At 47.4% G+C, this 15,533-nt stretch overlaps 1 protein-coding gene across 1 annotated transcript; it reads right to left on the bottom strand.

Annotated features, from left to right (window-relative positions):
* Positions 1 to 12,898: 12,898 nt before the first annotated feature.
* Positions 12,899 to 14,926, bottom strand: Ccdc71 (coiled-coil domain containing 71). Its single transcript, XM_027414567.2, has 2 exons — positions 14,899 to 14,926; positions 12,899 to 14,768 (listed from the first exon to the last, which is right to left on the bottom strand). Exons 1-2 carry the CDS (start codon positions 14,924 to 14,926, stop codon positions 13,417 to 13,419), a joined length of 1,380 nt encoding a protein of 459 aa, XP_027270368.2. The 3' UTR covers positions 12,899 to 13,416.
* Between the last annotated feature and the right edge of the window lie 607 nt (positions 14,927 to 15,533).

Here is a 15,533-nt window from a genome sequence, read left to right as displayed (position 1 = left end):
GAGCCTTGACTGATAACTGCTGTGGAATGTACTTGTTTGTTTTCCATGTTTTGGCTCTTTTGTACTTTAGGCTCTTTTGGGAGCCTACCACCCAGCTCCCAAGTAAATCACACATGGAGTCTTATTCTTAAAATGAATGCCCAGCCTTAGCCTGGCTTATTGCTAGCCAGCTTTTCTTTTCTTTTTTTTTTGGGGGGGTGCGGGTTCCAGACAGGGTTTCTCTGTGGCTTTGGAGGCTGTCCTGGAACTAGCTCTTGTAGACCAGGCTAGTCTCAAATTCACAGAGATCAGTCTGCCTCTGCCTCTGCCTCCCGAGTGCTGGGACTAAAGGGGTGTGCCACCACCACCTGGCTAGCCAGCTTTTCTTAATTTATCTTGACTACTTTTTGCTCTGGGCTTTTCTCGTGTGTGTGTGTGTGTGTGTGTGTGTGTGTGTGTATGTGTGTGTGTATGTGTATTTGGTTTTTCAAGACAGGGTTTCTCTGTTTAACAGCCCTGGTTGTCCTGGAACTCACTTTGTAGACCAGGCTAGCCTTGAACTCACAGAGATCCTCCTGTCTCTGCCTACCAAGTGCTAGGATTAAAGGTGTGAGCCACCACCACGGCACTTCTGTATATCTTATTTTCATTCTTACTCCATGGCTGGCTGGGTGGCAGGCTGGGTGGCAGGCTGGGTGGCTGGCTGGGTGGCTGGCTGGTGGCAGGCTGGCTGGCTGGACCTTGTTCTATCTTTCTCCTTCTTTTCATCCCAGATTTCTCCATTATTTATTCTCTCTGCCTGCCAGCCTCCCCATCCTTTCTCCTGCCTTGCTATCGGCAGTTCAGCTCTTTGTTAGATCATCAGGTGTTTTAGGCAGACAAAGAATCACAGCTTCACAGAGCTAAATGCAACATAAACAAATGTAACACACCTTAAAATAATATTCAACAACAGTGGGATATTCCTTTATACTGTGTGAATGAATATATGTTGCTGTGATTGGTTTAATTAACAAACTGACCTGGCCTCTAGCAAGGCAGACTAAGGCTAGGCGGGAAAGCCAAACTGAAAATACAGAGAGAGGGGCCGGAGAGATGGCTCAGTGGTTAAGAGCAGTGGCTGCTCTTCCAGAGGACCTGGGTTCTATTCCCAGCACCCACATGGCAGCTCATACCTGTCTATAACTCCAGTTCCAGGGGATCTGGTATCCTTACACCAATGCACATAAAATAAAAGTTAAATAAATATTTTAAAAAATACAGAGAGAAAGAAGGGTGGATGGAGTCAGAGAGATGCCAGCCAGTCCCAGGGGAGCAAGATGTACTAGAGGACAGGTAAAGTCATGAAGCCACGTGGCAAGATGTAGATTAATAGAAATAGGTTAATTTCAGTTGTAATAGTTAATAATAAGCCTAAGCTATCAGCTGAGCATTTATAAGTAATACTAAGCCTCTGAGTGATTATTTGAGAATGGCTGTGGGACAGGAAAACTCTGCTTACAGATAATGTAATGTACCTTCATCCTAACCTTTCACAGACCATTCACCTGCCTCTAACAATTACTCCGTGGTATGAGGTTTGCAAGAACCAGTTGTTAGAGCTAGGCCTGGTACCAAAGCCTTGTAATCGTAAAACTCAGTGTAGAAGGAGGAGCACCATGAGTTCAAGGCCAGCCTGAACTACATAATAAGACCCTGTCTAAAAGAAAAATAATTAGGAAATGTGCAGAAACCTTGCAAATTCATTGTTAAAAATAGCATGTGTACTGAGCCAGGCGTTGGTGATGCACACCTTTAGTCCCAGCACTTGGGAGGCAGAGGCAGGTGGAGCTCTGTGAGTTCAAGGCCAGCCTGGTCTACAGAGCGAGTTCCAGGACAGCCTCCAAAACCACAGAGAAACCCTGTCTCAAAAACCAAAAAAAAAGAAAAAAAAAGAAAAAAAAGAAATGCAAGTTGGAAAGAAAAGGGTTTATTTGCCATACACTTCTACATTGCTGTTCATCACTGAAGGATGTCAGGACAGGAACTCCAACAGGGCAGGGTCGTGGAGGCAGGAGCTAATACAGAGGCCATGGTTGGGTGCTGCTTGCTGTCCTCTTTCCCATGGCTTGCTCAGCCTGCTTTCTTACAGAATCCAGGACTACTGGCCCAGATGGCACCATCCACCATAGGCTGGCCCCCACCCCACTGATCACCAATTGAGAAAATGCCTTACAGCTGCATCTCATGGAGGCATTTCCTCAATAGAGTCTCCTTCCACTCTGATGACTCTAACTTGTGTCAAGTTGACACACAAAACCAGCCAGGACAGGAGCATGGAAACATGGGCCACCAAGTCCCTGGCTCTGTATTACTGCAAACAAGATGCACAACATACTGAAGAATGTATGTTTCCGATCTGCTGTGCTACACCCAGCCTACCCCCAGGAGAGAGTCCTCCTAAGGTCACATCCCTCACAGTAACCCATATTCCCATCCACTCTACAGTTCTGACCCGGGGCCCCAGAGGACGCAGGTACAACATCAGGCACATAGGTGGATATCCCTATTGACCAATTTCTTTTCAGTTCCCACAGAGCTGATCCTGTGAGCTGACCAGTTCCCCAAAGCAGGTACTCTGCCCATGAACAGGCCTCTTAGGCTTGCACCAGGATGCTATTTAGTCTTCTGAGTATTCTACATCCTGGACTCTGAGCATGGCTTCCCTCAAAAACTGAGCCTCAGTCTCAGTATCTGTGGGGGATGGACTAGGTAGATAGAGGAGTAATTAGTGCTCCTTGTCTGTGGTAAGTTCAATTTACCTGGACTCCTGAGATACACAGTACATAGTCTATATATCTCCCTCCTGTCAGAGCCTAACCAATTTTTCCTTTACCTGTTGCCCGCACATATGCCTACTTGGCCTCACCTTGCACCATTATGGCCCTCTTAAGTCAAGCCAAGCTGTTGACTTGGTCTAATTCCCATTATAATACTTTGAGGTACTTTGTTCACGGCACACAGTGCCAGGACAATACAGCCAGTTTCTGCCTACAGGGAGAGTCAGCATTAGCCTGGCTAGAGACAGCCTCTGACGCGTGACTACTTGACTCCAAATTCAAGCAGGCCACCTTGTGACCCTGTGTATCTGGACTCTGGGAAGCTGACTAGAAATTCCATTTCTCCTGTTTCCAGACTCCTTGCCTGAATCCCTAACTGTCTACTTTATAGGTTGCTGCAAACTCCCCACAGAGACAGGAGACTGTCTATTAGTTCCCGCGCCTGATGCAGTACTTTCTGTAGGACATGCAAATATCAATTAGATCTCCTTGCACAGGTGGCTATGTCCTAGGTTGAAGCTGCAGGAGAACCAGGCATTGGTCCCAGGAAGTAAAGCAGGCAGACCAGGATTTGCAGTGTGGAAGGGAACTTCTGCAGCCTGGGGCACACATCTGGCACCTATACAGGAGATGTCCTTTCTGTTGTGGTAGGTACCCATGTAATACAGCTGGTAAAGATGGATCCTTGGGACTGAAGAGAGGGCTCAGTGGTGAAGAGCACTGACAGTTTTCCAGAGGACTTGAGTTCAATTTCCAACACCATCATGGTGGCTCACAATAGTCTGTAACTCCAGTTCCAATGGACTCCCACACGCTCTGTGTACACAGATATTCATGCAAGCAAATCATCCATACACACATATGAAATAAATAAGAAGCCTTGCAGATCACAGGTATAAGCCGGAGGAGAGAAACTGGGTCAGGATAGCAGACAGTAATAATTGTAGCTTCAAGAATGGCCCTCTGTGGGGCTGGAGAGGTGGCTCAGAGGTTAAGAGCACCGACTGCTCTTCCAGAGGTCCTGAGTTCAATTCCCAGCAACCACATGGTGGCTCACAACCATCCGTTATGAGATCTGGTGCCCTCTTCTGATGTGCAAATATACATGGAAACAGAATATTGTATACATAATAAATAAACAAAATCTTAAAAAAAAAGAATGGCCCTCTGTGAGCTAGGTGCAGTGGTACCTGCCTGTAATCCCAGGATTTGGGATATGGAGTTAGGAAGATTAGCTCAAGGATAATTCTGGCTACACAGCAACTTCAAGGCCAGCTGAGCTAGACATCTCTCTCAAAATACAACAACAAAATAACTTTCTTTCTTTCTTTTTGTTATTTTTCAAGACAGGGCTTCTTTGTGTAGCCCTGGCTATCCTGGAACTCACTCTGTAGACCAGGCTGGCCTTGAACTCCTGGAGATCCACCTGTCTCTGACTCCTAAGTGCTAGGATTAAAGGCGTGCAGCACCACCCGGCTCATCCCTTGATGTGACTTCTACTCCGACCTCACTGAGGTCTAAACATGCTTAAGACGTCATCCCATCAGACACAGACCATGCACTTCCTAGAAACGCTTGCTTCCAGGGATCTGCCTGTACCATCCCAAACCCCCACCTGTGCCTCTCAGGCCACTCTCAACCCCAGTTACCCACCCCATCATGCTCAGTGCTTGCCATGACCCATCCATAACAGTCTGTCCACACAATAATGCATAGCTGTACATATACTGGGCACATGCATCCTCAGACAAAAAGACTCCCAACTGTTTGTAGCCACATACACTAGTACTAGTGATAACATGGCCACTAATACCAGGTATAAGTCACATACCATCATAGGTAGGCATGTGTTCCCACAAAACTGGTTAATGCCACATGCTCTATATGACAGAGGCTCTCATACGACATGGCACATTGGTTGCAAAGAGTCTTGGGCATCGCAGCTGCCAAATTTGCAACCCTGGGGTCCCCCGAGGTTTCAGAAGAGAGAGGAAAAATAACTAATGCCTAAGGGTGTGAGTGTGGCCTGCTGGGTTGGTTGCAGAAACAAATTTTGGTTTCAGACTGACACCACCTAGGGACAGTGTCCAGAACAATGTAAAGAGAAGAAAGATTTGCAATATCTATGAAGGGGAGCCCACATCCGGCTGAGGTTTCCTCATTCCCTCCATGTGTGTGTTCACACTGCCAGCCTCCAGAGTACAGGTCCTGACTGCCAGGAAGCCAGGTTTGTGAGAGGTGGAGCTAGGGTGAAAATAATGCTGGCAGCACCCACTTGGTGGGATCACAGCCCACAGGGTCTTGAAAATAACATCGCTATTGCACTGGCGGGGCAATTACTCTTCCTGGGGTCTTCTCATGACTAAGGGCACCCAAGGGAGCAAGAGGAGTGGAGCGGACAGGATTGATATATATGTGTGTTGTTCTAGGTATCTTGTATCTTTTTTTTTTTTTTTTTAGATTTTATTTATTATGTATACAACATTCTGCTTCCATGTCTATCTGCACACCAGAAGAGGGCACCAGATCTCATAACGGATGGTTGTGAGACACCATGTGGTTGGTTACTGGGAATTGAACTCAGGACCTCTGGAAGAGCAGTCGGTGCTCTTAACCTCTGAGCCATCTCTCCAGCCCCAGTATCTTGTATCTTAAGGACCTATTTATTCTACCTACATACACAGCCAGAAAGTGTCAGTCTGGGAGGGAGAAGACACAGTAGTCTGTGTACCACTCTCTCTATTTGGCCCTCCTTTCCCACAGCAGGTACTCTGTAAAGACAGATGTCTAGGGCCCACAAAATGGCTCAGCAAGTAAAGATACCTGTTGGGTAAGCCTAGCCATCTGAGGTCCATTCTTGGAACTCAGACAAACACAGGGAAGAACCAATTGGCTGACCCCACACACATGTTGTGGCATTCTCCTTCTCACAATAAATGAGAACTTTAGAATTAAAAATAAAAAGAGCAGCCAGGCATGCTAGTACATGTCTTTAATTCCAGCACTCTGGAGACAGAGGCAGGGAGATCTCTGTGAATTCGAGGCTAGCCTGATTTACATAGTAATTTCCAGGACAACCAGAGCTATGTAGAGAGACAATCTCAAACTAAACAAACAAACTAATAAATAAGAACACTTTTTGCTCTTGCAGATTCCAGTACCCACATGGTAGGTCATAACTGTCTTTAACTCCAATATACCATCTTCTGACCTCTGACCTCAGTGGACAGCAGACCTAGACATAAGGTACTTATAAACATGCAGGTAAAACACACCTATACATACAATAATCAGGGGTTGGGGATTTAGCTCAGTGGTAGAGCGCTTGCCTGGAAAGCACAAGGCCCTGGGTTTGGTCCTCAGCTCTGGAAAAAAAAAAAAACAACATAAAATAACCAAATAATTTTGGGTTTTTTTTTTTTGAGACAGGGTTTATCTGTGTACCCCTGGCTGTCCTGGACTCACTCTGTATACCTGGCAGGCCTCTGAACTCACAGAGATCCTCCTGCCTCTGCTTCTGGAGCACTGGGATTAAAAGGGTGTGCCAAGCTGGGTGTAGGTGGTGGACAACTTTAATCCCAGCACTTGGGAGGCAGAAGCAGGCAGATCTCTGTGAGTTTGAGACCAACCTGGTCTACAAGAGCTAGTTCCAGGGCAGCCTCCAAAAGCCACAGAGAAACCCTGTCTCTAAAAACCAACCAAATAAATAAATACTAAAAAAATAAAAGTGTGTGCCATCACCATCAGGCAAAATAATTTTTAAATTAAAAAATGTGGCCGGGCGGGGCTGGAGAGATGGCTCAGAGGTTAAGAACACTGGCTGCTCTTCCAGAGGTCCTGAGTTCAATTCCCGGCAACCACATGGTGGCTCAGAACCATCTGTTATGAGATCTGGTGCCCTCTTCTGGTGTGCAGATATACATGGAAGCAGAATGTTATATACATAATAAATAAAATCTTAAAAAAAAAATGTGGCCAGGCGTTGGTGGCACACGCCTTTAATCCCAGTACCTGGGAGTTAGAACCAGGCAGATCTCTGAGTTTGAGGCCAGCCTGGTCTCCAGAATAAGTGCCAGGATACGCTCCAAAGCTACACAGAGAAGCCCTGTCTCAAAAAACCAAATAAATAAATAAATAAATAAATAATTTTAAAAATGAGTCTAGTATACAGATAGGATGGGCAAAGATTTGTCCTGTAGCCTTGATGAAACTGGAATTATCAACAAAAAGACTAGGTTTGTGGGTTTACCATTGCCAAGTATGCCTCCACTCTATACCCAGGTTCCAGAAGCACAAAATGTACCCATTCATGCTATCTACATGACAAAAATTCCTACAACAGGGGCCAGAGTCAAGGTACCCAAGTCAGAGGAAGGGCTACCACTGCTGGCCCAAGCCCAGGATGGGGTCTCCATAGTAACTACACTAAAGGCAGGAGTATATTAAAGTGTCTGAAGAGCTCACCTTTCACAGTGCTGATCCATAGTGCCCCTCCCCACCATGACTGGAGACACTTGCAAGTAGGAGGCACAGTACAGGAGGCTCTACAAGCTAGGGAAGCAACAGTCACAGTGCATCCAGCCAAGGCTTGTCTACATATGCACTGCCCCCTCACAGAGTTATAAATAGCACAGGTGGGTAGCACCCTCAGCATGACAGTGTTTGATAGTTTCCTGCTGAAAGACTACATTTCCCAGCGTCCTTACTTACAGACTACAGAAGTCATTCCCAGGAGGGGCTCACCCATCTTCCTTTGTAAGCTTTGTCCATCTGCCTACATGACAAAATGTTCATTTCCTCACCATGAAGGTCAGACCAGGCCTGTCTTTCTTTCTACTTCCTATCGTTAATCCTATTGATTGAGAATAAGACCACTATCACAATGTTTGAGCCATTGAAGCAAACGTCATTAAATATTGGCCAGGGCAATGGACACTGGCCAGGTCCATACCTGAATTCCTAGAAAATGGCTGGAAATTATGTTAGGTGCTTATAAAGGCAAAACCCATTTCTGCCTTTGTCCAATTAGAGGCAAGCATACTTCCTGACATACGTCTTGCCTATGTGCCTCCCACCTACATGTGATCAAGCACATTCAGTGCAGCTGGGGCAACCAACCTTGTTTATAGAAGTGAGAACACTTGGCTTTGTTAGCTTACATGAACAGCCTCCTGGCATTCCAGGAAGTTGCCTTTAAACGATCAAAGTGTTCTGTGTGACAGACACTCCAGGCTGGGAACCAAGACCAGAATGAAGTACAGATACCACCAAAGTCAAACTTGATGAACCAATGAGTTTTATTGGGGTTACTTACAGGAGCAGACATGACCCAAAGACAACTGTATCACCAAAGTCTATCCCAGCATGGGTGACAGCTCATGACAGCCGGAAACCTGGAACACAATGCACAGCCTTCGGGCTGCACAACAGTCTGAGCCTGTTTCCAAGAAGCTTTGTTGTCTCTGCTACCTCTAGGTGGCTTGGCAGATCTGTTTCTTCCATTCAACCAATCTGAGCAGTCTTCATGGTTTATATATGTTTCAGGAGGGTGTGGGGGGGTGGGCAGTGAATCCCTTCAGTTTCCAGGACTTCTTGAATTCCTGAGCTGAATGAGCTTCCCTGGCAGAATGCAATGTTTCACTTCCCCTTAGAATAACTTGTATCTTTGTTGTTGTTTTGAGACAGGGTTCTCGGGTGTAACTGCTCTAGCTGTCCTGAACTCACATTGTAGACCAGGCTGGCCTCAAACTCACAGAGATCCACTTGCCTCTGCTGCGATTAAAGGCGAGTATCACCACCACACTGCAGAGTATCTTTTATCTTAAGGAGCCTCCCTGAAGGATGGAATGTTTCACTTCCCTTAGAACACGCTGTGTCTTAAGGAGCCTCCCTGAAGGATGGAATGTTTCACCTCCCTTTAGATTCTACAGTTTAGAACATCCAGTGTCTTAAGGAGCTTCCCTCCAAAATGGATGATTTTATCTTAGTGAAAATTGCTACAGAGTACAATGGCATCCTGAACAGAGTGACGGGGTAATAAAGGAGATGATTGGTTCTTAATCTCACACCTACCGGCCCTGAAAACTTAACCACTGCAGACACTAGTTCAAAGAGCATACATTTCAGGCACGTAGGTATTGATCAATGATTTGGGGACAGCGGGGGCACTGCCCACTCAAGACACACTTAGTGGTCAGCAAACCATATGGGTGGTCCCCAGGATCCAGTCTCAGCCATGGTGTGGGGTAAGACTTTTTCTTCATTGTTTCCAAAAAGCCTGCCAGGAACTCCTGCAAATAATGTGTGGCCCTAGCATCTGAGACTCCAAGCTCGGGTGCCATCTTTATCAGTGACAGGAGCATAATTTAGCAGGAGGGTAGAGAGCAGCCGGTGGGATCAGTAAGCCCACCCTCCTCACCAATACCTGCCAGCCTTCCATATACACCCTCACAGCTCATTCATGCCCCCCCCCCCCCCAGGGTTTCTCTGTATTGCTTTGGAGGCTGTCCTGGAACTAGCTCTTGTAGACCAGGCTGGTCTCAAACTCACAGAGATCCAACTGCCTCTGCCTCCCGAGTGTTGGGATTAAAGGCGTGCACCACCATTGCCCGGCTCATGCCCCACTTCCTAATATCTCCTGAATCTTTACCTCCTCTCTTCAAAGGTCCAAGCTTATTCCAGACAATGCCAGCTCTCACTCACAACCATGTAAGCAGCCTCCATTAGAGGCTTCCTTCCAAACAATCCACTTTCCTGCTCGAATCTTTTCCACGGTTCACATCACCTGTGGGTAAAGCTCTTCTGGCTTTGGAACCTCTGGTCCCTGCCCGCTTCTCAGTTTTCACCCTGTCCGTGTACTATTCTTCCGACACTGTCCACCGGTAGCTGTCAATGCTCTTGGTACAGACCTGTGCTCTCCTGCATGGCTGACAGCCTTGCTGCATAAACCATGTCCTGCCATAGTCTGTCTCTACCAGATGGAGAGCACCAAGAACTTCACAGAATCCAGAATGACAGTGGTCTGCATAGGCTGCTGTACTCCCTTTATTCTCCAAGCCATCAATGTCTTGGGTGGCTTGTTCCTGGTTCAAAGAAGAAGGGTAGAAGAATCATTGCCCCACTTGGTGTGTGGAAAGGCAGGTAAGGTTATCATGATCACGTGGTCCCAAGGATACCTTCCTCTCCACCCCCACACCTTTCTCTTATGGTTTGTTTCTCTTTTCTGAGACAAGAGTCTTGTATAGCCCAAGCTGGTTTCAAACTTGAGATTCTCTTGTTTCAGACTCCCTAGTTCTGGTATTACAAGTATGTACCAATACATGTGACTTGGGATGCCTCTTTCTCCCTTTCTTTGCTTGATCTTGAGTATGCCTGCGTGCCTGCATGCGTGTGTGCGTGCGTGTGCGACATACAGGCTTCTTGCCTATGCAGGTGCATATGAAGGCCAAAGGTTGATGATGTCTTTCTCAATTGCTTCTCCATCTTTTTTTTTTTAAGATTCATATATTCTAGTCAGGTGCTGGTGACTCACACCTTAATCCCAGCACTTGGGAAGCAGAGGCAGGCAGATCTCTGTGAGTTCCAGGCCAGCCTGGTCTACAAAGTGAGTTCTAGGACAGCTAGGGCTACCCAAAGAACTGCTGTCTTGACAACCCCCCCCCCCCAAAAAAAAAGGACTATGTATTTTTATTTTGCCTGCCATGTATGGCTGTATACCATACCCATGCAGTGCCCTTAGAGACCAGAAGAGGGCAAAATCTGATTGAACTGGAGTTACAGGTGGTTGTGAGCTACTCTGGAGGCTGGGGATCCTAACCCTTCGCAACAGCAAGTGCTCTTAACAACTGAGCCATCTCTCTAGTTTCCAATCTTATGTGTTTTTAAAAAACTTTATTTTACACCTGACAGTGGTACATGCCTTTACTCCCAGCACTTGAAAGATCTCTGAGTTCAAGGCCAGCCTGGTCTACAGAGTGAGTTCCAGTACAGCCAGAGTTAGAGAGGGAAACCCTGTCTCAAAAAAACCAAATTTTTTTTTTTTTAAATTTTGGACATGGTGGCACACACCTTTAATCCCAGCATTCATGAGGCTGAGGCAGGTGATCTCTAGGTGGTCAAGACTAGCCTGGTCTACATAGCAAGTGCCAGGTCCCTCAACGCTACATAGTGAGACCCTGTCTCTAAGAGAGAGACAGAAACAGAACTATTTTTTTTTTTCCTCAACAGTGTCTCTACATAGCCCTGAATATCCTGGAACTGACTAAGTAGGCCAGGTTGGCCTTGAACTCACAAAGATCAACCAGCCTCTGCTGCCCAAGTGTTGGAATTACAGATGTGTGCCACCACATCCAGCAAGACAGAGATTGAGGTAAATTTACTTTTTAAAGGTTGTGTGAACATAGGTGCCCATGGGGAGCAGAAGAGGGAATCAGATCCCCTAGAGCGACAGTTGCAGGTGGTTGTGAGGCACCTAACATCAGTGCTGAGACCACTCAGGTCCTCTATTGATATGTGAGAACAGTACCTGCTCTTAACCACCGAGCCACCTCTCCAGCTTCCAACTTATTGTTTGATCAGTGCTCGTGTTCAGGCACATAGCAGCCCTTTACTTGAGCTCTAGGCATCTGAACTTAGGTCCTCACGTTTGCACAGAAAAGCACTTTACCTACTAAGCCACCCATCTCTCAGCCCTGGCTTCGTCTATTAATATTGCTGTTGTAAAGACAATAAATTTACTTTCTTATTTATTTATTTCTATGAGTATAGGTGTTTTACTTGCATGCATGTCTGCCTAGTATCCAATGAAACCAGACAAGGGCACCAGGTCCCCTGGGGTTACAGACAGCTGTGAGCTGCCAGGTAGGCGCTGGGAACTGAACTTGGGTCTTATGGAAGAGAAATCAGTGCTCTTACCCTCTGAGCCATCTCTCCGGCCCAGCCATTAAGTTTTTATTTAAGGGATTTCACACAATTCCTTTCTTATTGACATTCAAGATTCTCAAGACAGCATTTTCCCAAAGAGCTGATACTTTATCCAGCTGTGCCGTTAAAAAATGATTTGTGTGTATGTTTGCCTGCCTGTAACCATGGAAGAGGGCATGGGATCCCCTGGAGCTAGATACAAGTGTTTGCAAGCTGCTTTTTTGTGGGAACTAAACTTGGGTCCTCTGGAAGAGCAATTAAGTCCTCCTAACCATCAAGCCATCTCTCCAGTCCCCTGGCTTGGTCTGGTAGCATACACCTTTATTCCCCAACAGGTAGATAGATCTCTGAGTTCAAGGACAGCATGATCTACAAAGGGAGTTCCAGGACAGAGCCAGGGATACACAGAGAAACCCTGTCTTGAAAACCAGAGAAAGAGAGAGAGAGAGAGAGAGAGAGAGAGAGAGAGAGAGAGAGAGAGAGACAGAGAGAGAGACAGAGACAGACAAAGACAGAGAGAGAGAGAGAGAGAGGTGTGGGAGTCTTCACTATGTAGATGAAGCTGACCTCAAACTCATACTGAAATTCCCAAGTTCAGGGATTGCAGGTTCCCTACCTCCTAGCCACTACCTTCCAGCCTGGCCACCAGTAGACTACAGATGGGCACAGCAGCTGCTTCCACTCAGGACCCAGCCTCTTCTCCAAAGCAGAAGGAACCAACAATGTCCACAGTCATGTTAGGGCACACAGTGAGGCCGGACCTCTGAGTAAGATGGAGCATGCAGAATCCAGTCAGAAAACTGCTGAGGTACAGGTATAAGCCTTCCTGGATCTACCAGTCAGTTACCACAGAGAAAATTCTTTGGACAGTAAGGGCAGGTTTTGTGGTTCAAATTCCAAGTCAGGCCTCTTGCCAGTCACTTTCAGCAGAGTAGCAATACCTTAAGCCTTTTCAGCCTGTTCCCACCCCTAGACAAATACAAGCAGAGCCTTAAACCTCATCCCCTAGAGAGCAGTATCACAAGGCTTCTTTCCCTGGCCTAAAAACCTGCTAGCTGCAGGATTTCCCAGAGTGCCTCACAATCTTGAATGGGGCCCATCTGGTTCAAAACTGGGCCACTCAAGGTGAGGTGCCCTACTTCATAGTGGCTCTGCCCCTCCCCTCAGGATCTCTCACACACATCTATAGAAGCCAACACCTGAATTTCCTCACATCTCTCCAGAAGCCTGGGAGATTTGCCCTTCCAGGATATTACCCTATCACTCAAACTGATGACCTGCTCCAAGCTACCAGGGCATTCTCTCCAAGCCTCTTCCTAGGACTACACTGGCAGACTCCTGCCAGCAGCCCACACACACCAAAATCAAACAATAAGACCTTGGAAGGTGAGCAGGGAGACTGGAAGGTGGAAAGATATAAAACGTGATAGATGGAACATAGAATGTACAACTTGAAGAACAAGTCACAGTGCATTGAGCCATGAGAACACCCTTCCCGCTACCCACCCCACCCCAAATCCTCAGCTTCTGAAGAGAGGATGGTGACCACAGGGGTCCTGGAGGTACCCAGAGTCCGGAAAGCTGCAGAGTCCACGAGCATAGCACACTGAGCACACTGTGATGCTGGTCACATGGACAGCCCAACTGTTTTCCCAAGCACTGCTGCCAAGGACGACTCAGGATGCTGAGTACGGAATCAAGATGGTAGCAATGGCTGGAGCCATACTACTGGAGAGAGGTTCACACGGAGGATCTGCTGGGCCCACTGTCGAACCTCATCGTCTGAGAATTTCCTGTCCACCTTTATAGTCTGGGACTTTTGTGGTTTTGCTCCAGGCCGCAGCCTTGCCTTAGGAGACTGGAGCACAAGCCGTGCTCTCTTCTTAGGAGGAAGACCCTTTACCTCCTCAGCTTTCTTCCTCTTCTTCCCCACAGACTCAGAGCCACTTTTCAGGCTTGTCCTTCCAGTTCTGTTCTGAACAGATCCTTTTGGCCTTCCCTTGTGCTTGGTCTGAGCTGCTTTGGCCTTGGCCTTAACCACCTTGGCTTTAGCCTTGTTCCTTACTACAGTGGCCTTGGCTTTGGCTCCTGCTGCCCTGGGCTTGGTCTTTGTTGTCTTGGCCCTGACCCTTACTGTCTTGTTCTGGGTTCGAGCTAGGCTGGCGTGGGCATGAGCAGCTTTGGTCAGTGTTCGAGATGCCTTGGCCTGGACTGTTTTGGTGCCCAAGGCAGAGCACCCTTTCACACGTAGGCCACTGCTCCGGGGCCCAGAGCCTTGTGGATCAGCCCCAGGGCCTTTCCTACTCAGGCATTTTATGCCCTTGCTTGTGATTTTCTGTGATGCTTTGGACTGTGGGTTCCCCGAACCTTTTCTCAGTTTCAGGGAAGAGTTTGCAAGTGACAGCTGCGGAGACTGTGCCCTATGCTTAGCACCCAAGCAAGGAGTCTTGAGTGGGACCAGTGCTTCAAGGACCACAGAGAGTTGCATGGCAGGGTAGACACCTGGGTAGAGGTGGGCAGGGAAGCCTACTGTTGTACCACTGGTGTGGCTGGCATTTGATTGCTTCAGGGAGCTCAGCAGCAAGTTAGTGGTAGCATGCTTGGCGAGGGCTGGTGTGGACCCCTTAGCCAGCCTGCCGGACAGTGGCACAGGGAGCAGTGTGGCCTGGCTTGCAGGTAGCGACACAGCAGTTTGGGGAGCCCTGGATGGAAGAGATGTGGCAGATGGGTTGGTGGTACGAGCTTGTAGCTTTGTCTGGCTGGGGGGGTTGGCTGTGCATGAACTATAGCCATAGACATCACCACTTCGCAGAATGGTCGGCTGGAAGCCATCATCTCGCAGGCCCTGTAGGAAGGCCACAAGCTGGGCCTCTGTGGCACTGAGATCCTGGCTCATGGGATTAAACACAAGCAGTGCCTCTTCCAGGGCTTTCTTCCCTGCTGTGGAAATGCGTGACCAGGAGTGTACAGCTTTCTCCTCCACATGGTGCACTACCATGCTTATGGCATTAGGCACTGCAGATCTGCCTGGGTATCCACAAACCAGCACTCAGCACCTCCAAAGCAAAAAGAAAAGAGTTGATAAGGATGGTACCAAGGTATGAAGCTAGAACAGGTTGGAAGTCAAGCAAGGCTCCCACTCTGTGACTGAAGGGAAGGCCTGGCTGGAATACATCACTTTCTAGGGTCTCTTGGCCCTCTGCCATGTTGGTGTTTCTTTAGCAGATATGCTCAGCAGCACCTGTTCCTGGGCTTCTGGGATGATTGAAATCAAGCTCATTTTAATTCAATGGCATTCTTTCCTTTCTTTAAGACAAGATGTCACACAGGCTAGCCTGGCCTTGAGTCCTGAGCCCTCTGCCACTGGCTTTCGAGGGCCGGGATTACAGGCAAGCACTGCTACTAACATACTTGGTTGTTTGGGACATGGAATCTCACTATGTAGCTCTGGTTGCCCTGGAGCTTGCTACATAGTCCAAATTGGCCTCAAATTGGTAATCCTCCTGCTGTAGCCTCCTAAGTGTCAGGATTACAAATGTGTGTCTAGAGCTCAGCTAAATTCTACAGTTTTCCTATTCTTTGAAATGGAGCTTGCTATGTTGCCAGGCTGCTCCTGAATTGCATGGTGTGAATTATCCTCCCATTCAGGCCCCCAAGCAGCTAGATCCACATGCTTATACTGCCATGCTTGAGGGGTTTTTGTTTGTTTGTTTGTTTCGTTTTTATTTGTTTCTTCTGATGCCAAATATCTAGACTCAGTCCCAGGAATACAGAAAAATATCTCTATCCTCAAAGAGCCCAGTCCAGAAGTCA

The sequence above is a fragment of the Cricetulus griseus genome, chromosome 4 (assembly GCF_003668045.3).
Source record: "Cricetulus griseus strain 17A/GY chromosome 4, alternate assembly CriGri-PICRH-1.0, whole genome shotgun sequence".
NCBI classification, from domain to species: Eukaryota; Metazoa; Chordata; class Mammalia; order Rodentia; family Cricetidae; genus Cricetulus; species Cricetulus griseus.
This window is presented reverse-complemented; position numbering and strand designations above follow the sequence as displayed.

Coding starts and splice junctions, on each gene's coding strand:
- Ccdc71 (XM_027414567.2), bottom strand. CDS start 14,926: ATGGCAGAGGGCCAAGAGACCCTAGAAA. Junction 14,769..14,898: donor GGGCCAAGAGACCCTAGAAA/GTGATGTATTCC, acceptor GGAGGTGCTGAG/TGCTGGTTTGTGGATACCCA.